General features: G+C 39.5%; 1 protein-coding gene across 5 annotated transcripts in view; it reads left to right on the top strand.

The window, feature by feature from the left end:
- The window catches only part of LOC123970028 (myosin-10), a 74,048-nt gene that overhangs the window by 15,403 nt on the left and 41,063 nt on the right, over nucleotides 1-17,582 (top strand). Inside the window, exons 3-8 of one of the 5 annotated variants that reach the window (XM_046047878.1) lie at nucleotides 253-409; nucleotides 13,482-13,509; nucleotides 15,912-16,014; nucleotides 16,387-16,416; nucleotides 16,653-16,667; nucleotides 17,330-17,347. In XM_046047878.1, coding sequence (XP_045903834.1) covers nucleotides 253-409; nucleotides 13,482-13,509; nucleotides 15,912-16,014; nucleotides 16,387-16,416; nucleotides 16,653-16,667; nucleotides 17,330-17,347 — 351 coding nt within the window. Of the gene's footprint in view, nucleotides 1-252; nucleotides 410-13,481; nucleotides 13,510-14,030; nucleotides 14,137-15,911; nucleotides 16,015-16,386; nucleotides 16,417-16,652; nucleotides 16,668-17,329; nucleotides 17,348-17,582 lie in introns of those variants that run through there. The other 4 variants (XM_046047879.1, XM_046047883.1, XM_046047880.1 and 1 more) reach the window with 4 other exon arrangements.

Here is a 17,582-nt window from a genome sequence, read left to right as displayed (position 1 = left end):
AAAATACTACTAAAATTGTATTTTAATCTCTAAAGGTAGCATCATTAGCATCCACTAAAATCCATACTCTGCACTGTTTCTTCTATTTCCCTCATACATTGTTTTGTTCCTAAAAGGGTCTCAGACTTTTTGTGCTTATTCACTGTCCATTTAGTGCTCAGTATAATCAATTCATATGAATAGTTAAATATAAAATATTAAGTGTTATGTGATGAATTAACAGGAATAAACAACCATGTTTTCTTTTTATAGACATACTCTGGTCTCTTCTGTGTGGTCATAAATCCCTACAAAAACCTGCCCATCTACTCAGACAACATCATTGAGATGTACAGGGGCAAGAAGAGGCACGAAATGCCCCCTCACATCTACGCCATCTCAGAGTCTGCGTACAGATGCATGCTACAAGGTAAGAGTGTTACTGCTGTGTATGATTGCTTGTCATGTACCTCCAGCCACCTCAAATACAGGAATGACCACTACAATTTACGTTAAAATGCCATAGGATGTCAGAGTATTGGCTTCAGAGGTTTTGTGTCCCATCTTGCTAGATGTGATTTATCTTCGCTACTTGTATTGTATTTCAGTTTTGTTACTTCCATTAGTACACTTACATGGCGTACACTATGTACACATTTGCGTAGTTCGTAAATGTCAACAGGGTAGTCTTGTCTCAAATCAAACACTGCTGTTGTGCAATAACCGGAAATGACGATCACAAGATTTGACCGATTCTTCTTCTTCTTTTTAATAACAATTTGATACCAGGCGGATCATTATCACTATCATTTGAACGCAGTTGTCGCATCACTTGTTTGCTCACTTTACTTTAATTAAATTTTATTAAATGTTAGTAAAAGTGAAGGTGCGACTAGTCGCAGCCGCTTCAGCTTCCACAGCAGCCATTTTCACAAGTTTGAAAATCCGTTGCTGGTCCCTCCCCTTCTACTACGTAGCTAAGATGGCGACTGTTAAGGGTGAGAAGCGTCCAGCATTCCACACGCAACTTTTTTGACCGCTATGAGTGCACCATCAGGCTATATCTACACTACTACGTTTTTGTTTAAAAACAGAGTTTTAAAACAAAAACAATCTCTGTCCACACTAGTGTTTTAGCTGCGTTTCAGAATTGAGCTCCGTCTATATTAAAAAGGCTGAAAACGCACATCTAGTGGCCGTCCATGTACACTGGCATGCGTGTGCCGGTGTAAACAAGCAGATAGCTAACTCCACTGTTGCCAAGATTTGGCTAAAGAAGAAAGTCATACTAGAGATGAAGAACCACACCAGAGATTTTTTGGGACCGACAAAGAGTTGGAACTGTTACTGACAGTAATACAGCAGTCCAAAGCTCTTTTGGCTGCGGAAAACAGACTGGGAGTCGTCACAAAGTAACAAGTATTATTGTTAGTGTTATTTGCACAGTATAAAGTATTTTAATAAAAAACACTGTCGGTAGCATTGTGTTTTTGTTTTGCATGACTAAAGGTGTGTTCACACCGAAAGCGAATGCAGCGTTTTGGGCGGCTTCAAAATTATTTTCAAGCATCCGTCTCTACAAATATGACTAGTGTCTCTGACATTCAACATATTTCCAAATCTTCCCAGTTACTTATTTAAGTTGCATTTTTTATGGTGATCCTTTAATAGCATGAAACTGTCATCTGTGGCATCCAGTGTTTATTTAGGAACATAAAATCTTGTAAGTGGAGGCAGTCCACTCAGGACGATGTCTTCAAAGATCCTTGCCTGGTAGATGAAAAGTATCCAGGCTCTGAGCAGTGACTGACTGGGATCAGACCAGCGAGAACAGAGAGGGTGACCCCATTGTGCTTGACAATAGGTCCTTTGTGTGCTTGCGAGGGCCGACCATTGGGGGTGGTGACAAACTTGACAGTCCCATCAGTCCTTTTAGGCTGTGTTCTCCCCATGTTGGTACACAGAATGAAGTTTTGGTAGTGTCAACAAGTAGCCCGATGATACCTTCGCTCTCTTTACACAAAAATATGGTTGTAACTTATAATTACAAGACATATTTGACTAACCTCCTTTTTAAATCACAAATGCTAGTTTCTTGTAACTTTCTCCTCTTTTCTTCACACCCTCTGTTCTCGACACACTGCGTTTCTACATGATTGGACGTGGACGCGTGGGGGCAGGGCTGGGAGACCTGTCAATTAATAATGCTTTGATTCCAACATATTTGTGTGTTTTCTTATTTCTTGAAGCAGTCACCTCTGCCCTCTTATGAAAATGCTGCTTCTATTTACTGTATGTCTCAGAGTACAGAAGCTCTGACCTGTAAAATTTAACGCACTGCTGCTCCAACCCATTTCCAGTTGTGGTGGTATCAGAATTAACAGTGTTGTGGTTGAAAAGGAGGTTTGTAGGTTGAAGATTAGTGGAGGCCAGCTGCTGTTCAGCTGTGGCCCTGAGCATTTCAGCAACCCGGTTACAGTTTAAAGATAAAATAACCAGACAGGAATGTTGTTTTTTTGGCTCATTCAGCAAATTAAATATCTGACAAATCAAGATACTTTATCACTTTGAAGATGTCCCCTAGGTCTCTTGCTGTCTTTCCACACAGTTAATTGATGAACAGTCATTTGATAAATCTTAAAAATAATCACTTAATTGAAAATTAGAATAATTTTTAGTTGCAGCCCTAGCCCAGTACAACCAAATATATTAAAGAGATACAGTAACTACCGGGGTATAAACGGTCTAGCAAAGCTTCTGGCTGTTGGCAAACTTTACCATATTGCCCAACCCAGCCGCTGTTATCTCGTTAAATTTCAGACCTTTCACACATCATGTTTAGACTTTGCAGTGTCAGTTGCCATCTGAACAAGAAAGAACACTTGAGACAAATAATTTGTTGCCTCTAATTTATGACCTTTGGAGCGGAACAGTTTGGCAAATCATATTTACTGCTGAAGGGTCACCTCGCAGTGATCTGTAAATTACTTCAGCACTGCTGTGAAGCCGGTCAGTTAAATGAGGTGTTACCTAACAAAGACGGGTTGTGCAAGCAGACCTCTCGAACTTTCAGCACATCTGTCATTGATTAGCGGTCCAGATACTTTACATAATTGTGCTCGCTGCTCAGCCGATGTGAACTCAGTGATGCACAAGAAGCTAATTTTATCATATCTGAAAATGTGTTGTAAAGATATGCTTATGCTTGCTTGAACAAAAACGTATGTTAAAGAACCGGTCATGTCAGCAGTTGCTATTGATTCCAAGAGTGGACATGCAGCAGCAGCACCGAAAGTGTCCCAAGGTGGGGTTTTGAAACAGGGGGTCTTTGTTTCAGTGGAAATGGTAAAATACCCCCCTTCTTGAGTCTCTCCCTGATGTTTTATCAGGGCATGAGGTCAAGTCCAGCTAGATCTATCTTAGCTCAGTGAGTATTTTCTCAAAGCACAGCTCTTTGATTTCTCAACAGTGAACACAGCACTTCTCATCTAACATGTCAGCCGCATTACGGATATTGATAAAAGATTAAATAAATTGTTTAAAGAATGCAAAGCATGGTCAGTGAAGTGTACAGTGTAATCTATACCGTCAGGAATTTGTGATAAAATGAGCTTGGGAATGTTGATAAAGGCACAGCGTACTCTCTCAGCAAACACTGGTCCACCTGGTACAAATGAGGTCCATTGCAAACAGTAATGGCTTTGATGGCCTTTTGAACCGAGGCTTGATTCTGGCCTCTTTCAACCTACCAACCAACAAGAGCAAGGCAAGGCAAGGCAAGTTTATTTGTATAGCACATTTCAACAAGGTAATTCAAAGTGCTTTACATATAACATAAAAGCAACAGGGAAATATAAAAAAGTTTAAACGCAACATAGGGAAATTGAAAAAATACACATTAAAATATAATAAAAGTTACAGTACAGTGTACAATCAGGGTTAAAAGAGTTAAATCGAAAATAAAAACAGGCTGAGGGGTTGAGCAAATAATTGAGTTACAATTATTCTGAAAAGACAATAAACAGAGAAGTACACTTAATCTACTCTCTCTAGCTAGTCTGTACTCGGGTCCATAGCAATCTTTGGGTCCACTGAAACTCCAGAAACCCTCAGACACTACAGAGAAACCAGGACATGTCTGTCCGCAGGCCACTTCGATCCAGTTATACTCTGGACCCACCTGCGCGTTTACAGGTGGACAGAGGTTCCTGCAAATCACTCAGGCGCGAGATTTAAGACCACTTCTTTCATTCTGTTCAATCTCACTCTCTTTATCTTTTCACTCAATTACTTACTCATTTCTCACTGTGTAAATATTTAATTAAAAGCAATGGTAAAAAGCTAAAAAAAAGAAAACAATACAGTAAAAATTACAGTGCAGTGTAAGTTATCAATCTACTAGTTAAAGGCAGTGGTAAAGAAAAATCTTAAATATTTAATTAAAAGCAATGGTAAAAAGAAAAGTCTTCAGTCTTAATTTAAAAGAACTGACAGTTTCAGCAGACCTGCAGTTATCTGGGAGTTTGTTCCAGATATACGGAGCATAACTGAACGCTGCTTCTCCTTGTTTAGATTTGACTCTGGGGACAGAAAGCAAACCTGCCCCAGACGACCTGAGCGATCTGGATGGTTCAGATCCGAAATGTATTTTGGCCCTAAACCATTTAGTGCTTTATAAATTAACAGCAGGATTTTGAAATCAATTCTTTGACAGACAGGAAGCCAGTGTAAAGACCTCAGAACTGGAGTGATGTGATCCATCTTTTTGGTCTTAGTGAGGACTCGAGCAGCAGCGTTCTGAATCAGCTGCAGCTGTCTGATGGATTTCTTAGGGAGCCCTGTAAAGACACTGTTACAGTAGTCGAGTCGACTGAAGATAAATGCATGGATAAGTTTTTCCAGGTCTTGCTGAGACATAAATCCTTTAATCCGTGATATATTCTTCAGGTGATAGTATGCTGACTTTGTAATTGTCTTAATGTGGCTCCTCGGATTCAGGTCTGAGTCCATGACTACACCAAGATTTCTGGCTTGATTTGTGGTTCTTAACATTACAGATTGAAGTCGAGCACTGACTTTCAATCGTTCCTCCCTGGCTCCAAAAAAAAGCAGAGACCAGACGACATCTTTTTGCAAAAAGCGATCCATCACGTTTCCAAATGATGGCATAAGAAGCTGTAGATGAGGTACAGATTTATAATCGCTGAAACAATTGTTCTTTTTCCCCAAAAAAACAACTTGTTCAGATGTGGTTGTGGACAGTGAAACTGTTTTCTTTGCAATAGAACCCAGTGAAGCTCACAGTTTTATCCTTAGTACTGGTGAGTGTTGTAGTAAAGACCACCTAAACCGAGACCAAGTCATGACTAAGTCCAGAGTGTCTTGAGACTGAGTCAAGATCAGGATCAGGGCCCCATGCTACATGACACAAGATAACATGTGAAACATGATCATAGGCACTTCTCATATTGATCTGAAAAGATCCACATTCCCATAAAAACATCCACAAACACTAAATTAACTTAACGGTCTTTATTCAACACTCCTTTTTCATGTTTTACCATCCACTTCACACAATACAAATTTTGTGCAAGCGTAAAGTTTTCTGTTGTTGTGGAGATATTGTGTGCATCAAGCCAATGCTTTCCTGACTTGAAACTGATTTGCATTCATTCATAAATTGGAAAACATGGAAAGCACTAAATATATATTCCAATAAAATGAAAGCTCTGTCCTGTAACATCTGTTTGAGAAAAGATCAAACATGGTGGTACACACGTCTCTGAGCCGTGACCAAAGATAAAACTGTCTGGTTTGTCGTGAGCAAAGACATGGCTTGTTCAGAGGTAGTGTCAAATGTTGAGTACAGTGTCTTATGTCCAGTTGGCATGTCCATTCTTTTTGGGAGACTGAACACAGCCGTTGAGCGGGAAGCTTGTGTGACTGACTGTGCAGCTGATTCCAGCTGATTTTGTTGCTTATTGTACCTCCTTCCATCAAATTCTTAGATGTGGATCAACTGCATAAATACCATTGTGTTATTGTCACCTAGCATATGAGTAGACTTAGTTTATATGAGTCTTCCTCGTGAAGTCTCAGATAGTTCTTTATGTCCAAACTTCATCTGGTGGCTGTTTTTGTTTACATCAGCTACTGGAAGGGAGACGGCGTATCAGACCAATATTTCATTATACATTATTATGAACTAAAGAGGATTCTGCTTTGTCTTTCTTGTTCCTCTTGTCCGTAATAAATATATCACCTTCAGTATGTCTTATTTTCCCTTTCACACTCAATGGTTTTCCGTTTTCCTCCCTCCAGTCGCGTCGATTTGGCTGCCACACAACCTGTCACTGCTGATTTACTTTGCACCTGATGTAGATATTAATCACAGATTTCCTAAACGATTTTCTAGACCAGTTTCTTAGCTTTAGTTTTCATGAATACCTTGAATAAAGATCTAACTCCTGTTCTCAAGGTTTCTCAAACACAGTTGATCTCCCCGTCAGATCTCATTACACACGTTGCTTCTCAGAAATGCTCCACACAGGAAACCAAATACTCTAAAATTTGTTTCCATGTGTAAGTTCTTGGCTGAAGCGCTAGCCCCAGTTCTGCCCACACCAGAAGCCTTTGCCATTATAGCCCTCAAATGGATGGTTTAAAACGATTGACTGCTTTGACTTTTAAAACCTTATTGATATATAGCTCTGTGTCAAGGGATAGTCCAATCCCTTTTGACCAATAGAAAATGGCTTTCTTATATTTGGAAAGTGCAGTAAGATGAGAGACATGTATTGGTTCATGCCACTGCAAACATGACTATAGCTATAAAGCCCCTTTGGCGCCCTCATAAGTATAACTGCTCTGAGGTGTTACACTAATAAACAATCACAAGCCCCCTCTGTGTTATTAGATAGCTTTTCTGTGCCAGAAAGGACACTGCTGACACCCAGAATTCTTCAAAATCAGCAATACTTGTTGTAGTTTAGTTTCATACCAATACTCCTGCTCCATCCAAGTAGCAAATCCCATAATTGCCAAATGGGATACTTAACCCACTACTTTATTTTAGTTGGAAAATCAAATAGATGTGGTAGTCCATGCATAGGCATTATGCAGTTTTAGAAGTGTCTCAGGTGTTGTTCAACACAGCCTCAAGCCAGTGTTGTATCATAGCTGGATGTACTGCTAGATTTGCAGGATTACATTCAATTTGAGATTAACATTTAAAAGTAGATTGTATTGAAAAAGCATGACAGTAGTTGTAGTATCTGTATGAAGGATGCAACACTGAAGAAAACTGGACTTTGTAGAACAGCACATCAGTTGTATGTTTTGCTTGTAAAACACTTTAAAACGAAATTGAAGCTGTGAGGGTTTTTTGAGGTTGTGGCTCTAAGGTTAGAGGAGCTAAATTGCAACTGGCTCCCAGGTTAATAAGATGTGATGGTGGCAAACTTGTGGACTAGAAAATAATGTTAACAATGTTTGGAATTAGTTGTGTGTGATGGGGATCGTTCATTTTTATTGATATTGATACCCTTATTGAGACTGCTTAACGATCCGATTCTTTATCGATACCACTATCGATACTTTACTACTATTTAGTGATGGTTATTTGGTAAGACCAGACCCAACGGGCATGAGGTAGGCCTGCACGGTATGAGGAAAATATTCAATGTGCGATAACGTTATACATTGAGATGACATAACACTTGCGATAAATAAACATATATTGTGTGTGCATAAGTGTGCATATTAGCTGCCTGGTTGTTTTTAATATTTTAAATACAGCTAAATGTTGTTTCAACAGCAGCAACATTAATGTTTACAACAGCAAAGTAACTCAATAACTTTATCTGACATCACAAGTAGTGAGTGACTGATGTTATTAGACAGAATAACATCAGTCTGTATCAGTCCCTCCTCCTCTCAGGTAACGTTACCAGGTAGAAGGAGGAGCGGCTGGTTTGTCTCAGCCAGCAGTTGAGTTTTTAAGACTACAGACCAGTCTGTGCTCCAGACAGACAGCTTTCTATTTAGCTTGTTTTTAACATTTGGCTAATACCAAGCTAGCGTTAGCTGTGCTTGTATAATACATACAGGATGAGATACTGAGGACAGAGATGATTAAATTAACCATTTCTACATGTTTAACGTTACCTTACAGACAGGTGTATTGATAAAGTATTGTCTTTTTACTTGCGAAGGTTTTATTGCACATACTTACAGTAACAAGCGTAGCTGTCATCAACTAACGTTACAGTAGTTTGGAGCTAACTTAAAGAGGTGGTATTATGCTTTTTGGCATTATTATTATTGAGTTATATATCTTTTTTTGTGCGTGTAACAGGTTTGCAAAGTGAAAAAGCTCAAAGTCCAGCCCAAAGGGAGTTCCCATCTCCCACTGTGTGTGTGTGTGTGTGTGTGTGTGTGTGTGTGTGTGTGTGTGTGGGAGCCGATAGAGAGCAGGCAGAGACTGCAGCCTGATGATTTTCTTATCCATTGCGTTTCAAATTAAATCAGATTTGATGCTCGAGACGTAACGTTACGTCATAGGACCCGCTAGTCTTGATAGCAGTATCGATAAGCTCAAGCCTTGTTGATTTTCGGGTTTTGAGAAATTTTGGAACTGGGTCTCGAACCCCATCCCTAGTTGCCTGATCTGACCTCTTCTCAGGACTGTGTGGGCGTGTACAAACTGTGCTTGATTAACATCTCCCTCACCCTTCTGTTGATTTGGTGGCACCTGTCAGGCTGGATAAACTTTCACCATCACTATTCTTATTAGACAATATATTTTTGTGATGTCACATAACTCACAGCATAGCTTCACCCAGCTTCAAGCTGACTGCGTCTGACTAAGCGGAGTAACTAAAAACACGTCTGAGGCTGTGCAGAGCCTTAAGGAAGTGTTGATTCATTGTCTGAATAATCATGTAAGTCAGCTATATAATTGATGTCTTCTAATCTGCATTTGCTGAGATATTTTCTTTAAGAGAAAGGGCTCAGTAAGCAGTAGACAGCCCTGTATGGTAGTGAGGAGTCTTTGATTTTAATTTTATAGTTGAGTGGACGCTCATTTACTGAAACAACTTGTATAACTGCTACTTGATGACTTGGGTAATGGCTTAATCTGTACCTAATACAACACCATCAGTGACATTATAGTGTCCTTTTTATTCAGACAGCATTGAGACAAATCTGTTTCCCCCTGTTAATGAGACAGCTCATGGGTTTGTCTTCATCACCATGAACATTCAGCTGATGTGTTCTGTTTCCGTCACTGTGGTTTTGTGGAGATTTTTGTCTCACTGTGACACTTTAGTAATAGCTACATCAGCCTGCACGACTGGTTTCTGAGGTGAGTGTTTGCACTTCATTGCCACTCCTAAATACAGGCATTAGCCATCAGTGGCAGACACTGGCCCAGGCCCAGCATGCCACAGCCTCACAATGAGCTCACTGTCGTGAGCTGAGATCAGACCCTTTCTCCTTTCTCCTTACTGGGAGAAGCACCACATGCAGAGCTGCTGTGTTGATGTCAAAGCCACAATGCATACTCAAATGGTTTGCTATCATCTGTAATACCATTGACACAGACGATGTCTATCTGAAGACTATTTTTATCAACATGTGTACATCGGCTGTGTAGCCTGTGGCATGTCCATGATATCTTTTAAACCTGTATGTCTGAAATACTTTGAAGATCATCTGCTTTATTCCAACTTTTATTTAATCTTGCTATTTTTATGATCTGACAATGTTTCCCCTCTCAAATATCAAATATTTAAAAATTATATTCAAACTTCTCCGCTTTCCCTCTAACTAATAATGATATATCCTTGGGGAATCTTCAAGGCCTACTGCACATAATGGAGTCATGTGAAGCCGGCAAGAACATTACCAGTCATGTGAAACCCACAAAACAGTCCTTATGACCATCAAGAAATGTTACGGAAATAACAGAGCCTGTTTGGATAGCTCTCATCTGCACAGACCCACAGTCCTCTGCCAGTAATCAGCACTTCACAGTCTGGAGAGAGAGTAAAGATTGCAGCAGCGCTGGCAAACTGGTGAATGGACGTGAACAGTCTCAAAATGATTGGATCATAATTTTCCACTGTGTCTGCAGCCAGCCTGATAAAGGAGACACTAGCTTTCTGGGTGTTGTCTGTCTGATTCAGATAGGGCCGTGAATGTAAAGAGTGATGAGAAAGAGGTGGGGGCTGATTGGGGGGGATAGTGCTTGCATGTGTGCTGTCATGCATTTGACTAGCTCGAGAGATCCTGAAGGACTGAAGTCACTTTAGTGGGTTTGCATGCATGTATGCGAAGGCCAATTCCCCTTGTTAAGGTTCTTAACTGCAGGAAGTTCCTGGTCAAAGCCAGGAAACCCAGGTTGTCCTTGATGAGCCATCCAGCTGTGTCCTCAGTCAGATAACCTCCCATCATTTTACCCCACAGTCAGCACTTCAGTCCAGGAAAACTTCTTCACCTCTGGCAGAGTGGTCCAGCCCGGGACTCAACATGTACTGAATTATTTGAAACGTTCACAGCACATCTTACAGCAGTGATTCCTAACAGTTTTGGCTTGATGACCTGCCAAAATAAAGCAGTGTTTACTTGTGAACCCCCATCACATGGGCAGTTCAAGTACAGTGGGATTTTTCTTATAGATTTTTAGAGGACTGATGATGCATAACAAACATACATACATACATACATACATACATACATATTTTAATAATCTGGAAGTTCAAAGACAAAATGAGTGTCCTCCTTCCTCTTTCTTGAAGAGTACATCAGGGAGCCATCAGACTGAAGATGCTAAAATGAATTAGTCAATGCTGCGTGTGCTCTGCTACTCATTATTAAAAATCAGCTCTCTCTCCAACCACCTCTGCTACTGTGGGTTTAATCATGTATATCTTGTAAGCTTGTTGCTGCAATGGCAGAGGAATCCATCCACACTGAATTTTGTCTTTTGTCATCCAGTAGTTTTTCAGGGAACTTTCATTCCTTTATAGAGACTCTTGTTTTTTTTTTATGCTGCAGTATTTGCTCACTTCAGCAGGTTTTGATGGCACATCAGGATAAGAGAATGTATGTTTTATCGGTGTGTTGCATTTTCCGCCTGTTGTCACAATTACGATCCACCATAAATTCATTTGCAAGCTCTTGTTGCCTTGCAACCATGTGCTCAGGGCAAACATGAGCAGTTTTTTTTTTTTCATGGCTGATGTTGAGTTACTGTATTAGTTTTACAAAACTAAAAAGCAATCTTTGGATAAATATGAACGTTGAGGCTAGAATTGGCTTTTTAGTCACACAGCCATTTTTAAAGTAACAAAAGACTTGTCTTTCTCTGAGTTATTAATGGCTTATCTCTCAGTCTACTAATCACTAACCAGGGGTGGTGATGGTGCAATGGATAAGATGCCTGCCTTTGGTGTGAGAGACCCGGTCTCAATTCCCCACTGTAACCCAGAGCAAGACACTTAACCCCTGCTCCAGAGGTGTGCGACCCCTGACATATATAGCAATTGTAAGTCGCTTTGGATAAAAGCGTCAGCTAAATGAATAAATGTAATGTAAATGTAATGCACCAGCTCGCCAATCACCAATCGATGGTAACTCCGTCAATCAACAAACACGTAGACTCTGCAATACAGTTACAGTATTTATGGCCTCTGAGATCAGGCCCCTGGATGAATGGGCACTTACTCCTCAGATAGAGGTAAAGGAAACTGTCTTAGCTGGAATGAAACTACACAATTAACCTTAAACTGTCAAACCAATCACAGGTCTTTGTTTTGAGCCCATATCGATGAATTGCTTTCTGCTTCAGAAGTATAATGTAGCTGCATTTTTTATTTGGGAATAATATCTTATTTGGTTTCATGTTGTGGTGTCATTATAATTGAGGGTCATTTTTATTTACAACATTTTTACGATGACACTGGGATTCCAAGTGTTATTTAGATTCAAACATTTAAACATATTTGAACAAATTGAAGGAAGGTAAATATATGTTATATTTAATGTTCAAATGCAATACTAATAATAAATAATCTGTCACAGCTGCTGTTCTTACTGAATAAATCTTACACAGCTGCAGCTCTAATTGATAGGGCCATGATACATTGTCAAGGCCAGGGTTGTAACTCTGAATGGCCGAGCAACAGTGCAACATTAAGTCAGCAGAGTGCAGAGTGAAAGAGTCTGATGACTTTTATCTAATCTCTGGACTTACTCCTCAGCCAGCCATGTGACTGGACAGGAGGCCCTGTCTCTGTGGGGGGCACTGACGGGAAGACAAAGTACTGTTTTCCCATGACATCACCATTATTTTCCCCTATTGGGCCCCTAGTTGACTCTGATTGGCCCCAACGCAAGCTCACAAGACACTCCAAACTGGAATACCCCAGTGGTTAATGGAGACACATTAGGTATCATATTTTTTGACCCCAGTGCTAATTGCCCTAAACACAGCACACATTAACATTTTTAGGCAAGAACGAATCACTGTTTGTGTCATCATGCTGTGGTTGACGCCATGTTCAGTCCAACTTTTTACTAATCTAGCTGACATTTTTAGAAATCCTTCATTATAATGGTCTACTTCCAGTATATCCCAAACAGAAGACAAAAGTATTGTTTAGGCTTCATTAACCTCATTCAATTCTGACCAAAATTAGCTTGTTGCATATATATATTGGTATCGTTGTATGGGTTGTTATGTACATATGTTCTGTACATATAAATCTCTTAAAAAATAGATTTTTTTTTTTTTTAGCTCAAAGAGGCTTGCCTCGTTAAAAAAAAACATTCATTGTTGGTAGTGGAAAGTGTGTGTGTGTGTGTGTGCGCGCGCGCATTTTCACTTAGTTCAATAAAGCTGTATGCAACATGAATACGATATTATGGGTTTTCTACAATAGGTTCCAATTCTGAGTTAATAGATACTTGCATCAAATAAAGTTTGTAGTTTAAGTCATCTGTATTTGCTTGAATAAAATTAGGAATGATACTCAGCACCCTGCATTTACCGGTATAAAGCTGACATTACACTTGCCTTATCGCTCCCATGCAGTGATTTGACTTCACAGTGCCGCTTTTCTACATTTCTACATTTCTACATTTCTACTTCTGATGTTGCATTCCAGGAAATACCTGTGGTGAAATGCTGTGAACCTCAAGCTTACTGAAAAAATATGCCCTGACAAGTCATTTTCTTATTCTGATAAAAACAAAAACAACTCTCAGGCTGTGAAACATGATATTTAAAACATTTGATGGCAAGCTCACATGCATACGCTAAGCTTGACTTTGACCTTCAAATCCACAATCTGCTGATAAGACTTTGTGCATGTTTTGGTGATGAGGTTTGTCAATCAAACTTTGTGGACAGTAGAGACTGAATCAAAGACTGCTGAGGTTGACTCTCCCCCCCCCCCCCCCCCCCCCCCCCCCCCCTCTCTCTTTGTCTCTCACAGATCGAGAGGACCAATCCATTCTTTGCACGTAAGTATACAGGCTCAGGCCACTACTCAATGAATTTAGTTTTAGGTTTTCAATTTCATATAAACACTTTCTGTACTTTATTGAAACTGTTTATTGTGCCATATTAAAGTTACTGTTGATAAAAGAATTTAGGAACCCAGCCCCCACACTCAAATGGCTCTGTGTCTTATATTGCAGGGATAAACTAGCCTGGCCTAAATTGATAGCATAACGTTCATGGTTCATTCATTAACCTGACTTCTTTTCCCTTTTATATTCTCGGAAATAACATCACATGGTGCAGTATATTTCCTTGTGGCTGTTTTTTCTCTGAATTAAATGAAATTGAAAGTGACAGTAATGATGCATTTACTGGTAATTACATAAGGAGTAGTGCTAGAGAACCAGCTGCCCCTGGGGCATTGACAGTTATTTTAAATTGTGGATCTCAGTGACACTGACCAGGCTGTCACTACTTAAGACAGAAGTGTGGGTGTGAGAAATGCTTGACATTTCTGCTACGCAGCCCTCTGGCGTCTTTCAGTGACAAGTGTCTACAGATGACAGGAATGTCGGCAAAGGAAAATACCAGAGAGGGTATCAAGACATAAACCATGCAGCAGCCCTTTTTGTCATGCAGGGTGAACGGTGAGGTGTTAATGTTATTTTGTTCCTTCTATTTACAGTGTGTCAAAATAACTTGTTTCGCACACTTTACAAAATACTTCACTTGTAACCTAACATTAAACAACTGATATTGTTCCCTTCATTTACAGTGTCTCTGCTGTCTTATGCAAGTTATACGCAAACAGGCAATTTCAGATTTGTTGTTGTGGTCACATTACTGTAAGGCAGTTGCATTTTGCAAAGTTTTAATTTTAAGGCTGTTTGCTGCAAAGTCAGCAAACAGCCTTAAATTTCCATGATTTTCCATCTATGGTATCAAATCCAAAATGCTGCCACGCATTACTTCTCAGATGGTTTGTTGTCATAATTATTCATCCAACAAGGCTAGATGGTCAGCTACATGACATTAATGTGTTAACGAAGAGAACCGCAAAAGCCTAGATCAGTGGTTCCCCCTTCCAAAGAAAGCCAAAAAAAGTTCATGCCCCCAAACCCAGCAAAATTGGACTTCATTTTCATCGATAGTTAACAATACAGGCGATTTGACATAAACAAGATTTAAAGCAAAATAGTCTTGCTATCATCAGAGCACATTTGTTTGTTTATGAATCATATTCATGCAACTTTAGGCCCACTTAACATCCACGACTTTCCTGAAGTGGCTCTTGACCACCAGATATTGTTAAAGCACCCAAAAGCTAGCAAGTGGAGCTTTTGAGTTGACATTTATTTGTAACATACCTGTGAATTTTGAATTTGAAAAGATCATTTCAGATCGAATCATAGTTTTTTCACATTTTTGAATGGTGTGTCAAATTTCACATAAAAAGAAACAGCCCTGGAATACATAAAAAATATAGTATTAGGCTCACCAGTTAGCACTTATTACATTACATTGTATTGAATTGTGTTGCTGTGTTAAACAAAAGAAGACGTGCAGACATATCAAGGGCTTTGGCACTGAGATACACAAACGGATTGCAAACTAGTACAAACCACTAAAAGACTAAATATGATCATCCTAACAAAATGTAGAAGCCTTACAAGACATGATTATGTCAGCACTCCCGGTTTATATGGCATGTCTTGTGAAATAGGGGAGCTGAGGAATCTAACACCCTGCAGTCCAAGGCCAACAACAGAGACATTGACATAATCCCTCCATGATTACTCCCTGTTCACAGTAGCCGACGAGACGGACATCACTTCCACACGCACACACGCACACACGCACACACGCACACACACACACACACACACACACCCCGCTCTCCCAGCCTTTTACTCTCAGCCACATCACACTCACTCAGTCTGAAAGCACAACAATATTTTGTGCAAACTTGGTGTATGCAAATTAGTACTTACTGTAAAACCTCAAGTATGCTCCAAATCTAAACTGCTTCCCCAAAGTTTTTGCATGGCTTGGAGAAGACTTCTTTGCTGTTTTTCTATGCCATGGTCACGGTATGACAGAGCAGTGAAAAACAGGCCGCACATCCACACGCCAGCAACCACAGGCCTGAACTGGGCTGACACTCAAAAAATGTTGCAGAGAAAGACACACATGATTAGATATATGCGCCATTATTTAGTTTTAAAGATTTTATTTGTACATTTCTTTGTAGCGGAAAAGAGGACAGCACCTGCAAAGCTGTAAGACAGTACGTCTTAGATTTATTGATCCAGCTTTTGAAGATCACAGAGTGGCAAAGGTGTAGATGTATAAGGGTTTATGCCAAACAATTTAGCGTTTTACAGACACTATTCTAAAGGTTGTCTTTTTTTGTGTGTCACAGCGGTGAGTCAGGAGCTGGCAAGACGGAAAACACAAAAAAGGTCATTCAGTACTTAGCACATGTTGCCTCCTCCCACAAAATAAGAAAAGACCACAACATTCCTGTGAGTATTCACCTTTTTCATCTCCTCTAATTTAGATTAGCGATGCCAGCTTTAAGCCATAAACTGAACTGAATGAGCCCATAAAATGTGTCGAAAAACTAATATAAATGTTGGATATGTATGAAAAATGACAACCGTTTGAAGCAAGTTTATTCTTTTGACCTGTAACGCTGTAATTGGAGTAATAATCATTAGAAAAAACTAATGAGCACTTTGGCTGAGGTGGGATTGTTGTGGGATTTGCTGAGGTTAGAATGGTAAAGTTACTGAGATTTACTGATAATCACAAATTCTACAAATAAAAGTACAGATATCGATACCTGTAGTAGGCGACAATCTAACAATTTGCATTTGTTTATCTGTAACAAACAGCCAGAATCACCTAAACCAGTGAAACTACAGGCAAGTCTTTATGCTTTATTATACATACTGTTCATGTGCATGCTACGTTTTTCTTTCAAACAAACAAACTCATGAAGTATCTGTTGTACGTGAGCCCACTAAGGGCTCATCAGATGGTGTAAGTTCAAAGACACCAGAAGTCACATTTGACATATAATTTACTGTGTTTAGTTAAAATGCCTGGCGTTAACACTGAAAACAGCATATTTAGCATTTCTATTATCTCTCTCTGTCAGGCACAAAATGCAGTTGTAAGTACATTTTAAAAACTGGCATGATTATTGTGTTTTCTTTAAATGTGGCATTTACTTTGTTCAGATGTACCATGCTGTATATTTGCTCGCAATTATTGTGATTGACACATGGTGAAACATGCATGTTGTATTTATTTGTTGTAGCCACATGTTGAGCCTTGGGTGTTACGAAACTTAGCCATTTATGCTGCTGCAAAAATAGTTACAGTTGTACTTGTATTGTAGCAAGGCATATATCATCTGTGTTTTAGACTGTAAGTTAAGATGAAGCTGGTGACCACACCTGTCTTGCTTAAAAGCATCAGTTGAGGACATCCATTAGAAGCAAGTTTACCTGCAGTACTACTAGTTCTAAGTCCTGCTCATCAGGACCTAGATCCCTAAAGCCATCTAACCTGTGACTGAATTACAGTATATCTGATATGCACGATACAAACAAGTAACACCAGCAGTAATCTGGATGACAGACTACTGAGGTATTACAATAACTCCTGAAGCTAATTCCATCCATAGACTGCTGTAGGTTGTGCTTAGATTCTGACGCTAATGCATCATTTAAAAAAAAAAATGTTTAGCTTGAACTACAGGTTAATTTGTATCCATGACATTAATGCAATTTATTATTTTCCATAACAATTGAATCTCCCCATGTCCTACAGAGTGGACCCCTGTTTTATGTGAGTAGTATGTAGTTTTTCATCTCACCTCACTTTAAAGGGGTGCTTTACCCACTCTGTTATCACCCACTCTTTCAAAATAACCTCTTAACTCTTTAATGTTGCCTGAAGCTGGGCAGTAGAAACTTTCCATCCACCTTAATCCACCTGCTGTAGTTTTGCTTTAACTTTTGCATTGCATGATCTGTACGTCCAGTCCTCACTGAGTTATTAGGATCTGCTTCTTGAAGATATT

The sequence above is a fragment of the Micropterus dolomieu genome, linkage group LG04, assembly GCF_021292245.1.
Source record: "Micropterus dolomieu isolate WLL.071019.BEF.003 ecotype Adirondacks linkage group LG04, ASM2129224v1, whole genome shotgun sequence".
NCBI classification, from domain to species: Eukaryota; Metazoa; Chordata; class Actinopteri; order Centrarchiformes; family Centrarchidae; genus Micropterus; species Micropterus dolomieu.
The sequence above is the reverse complement of the archived record's forward strand: the minus strand, read 5'-3'. Positions and strand labels throughout refer to the sequence as shown.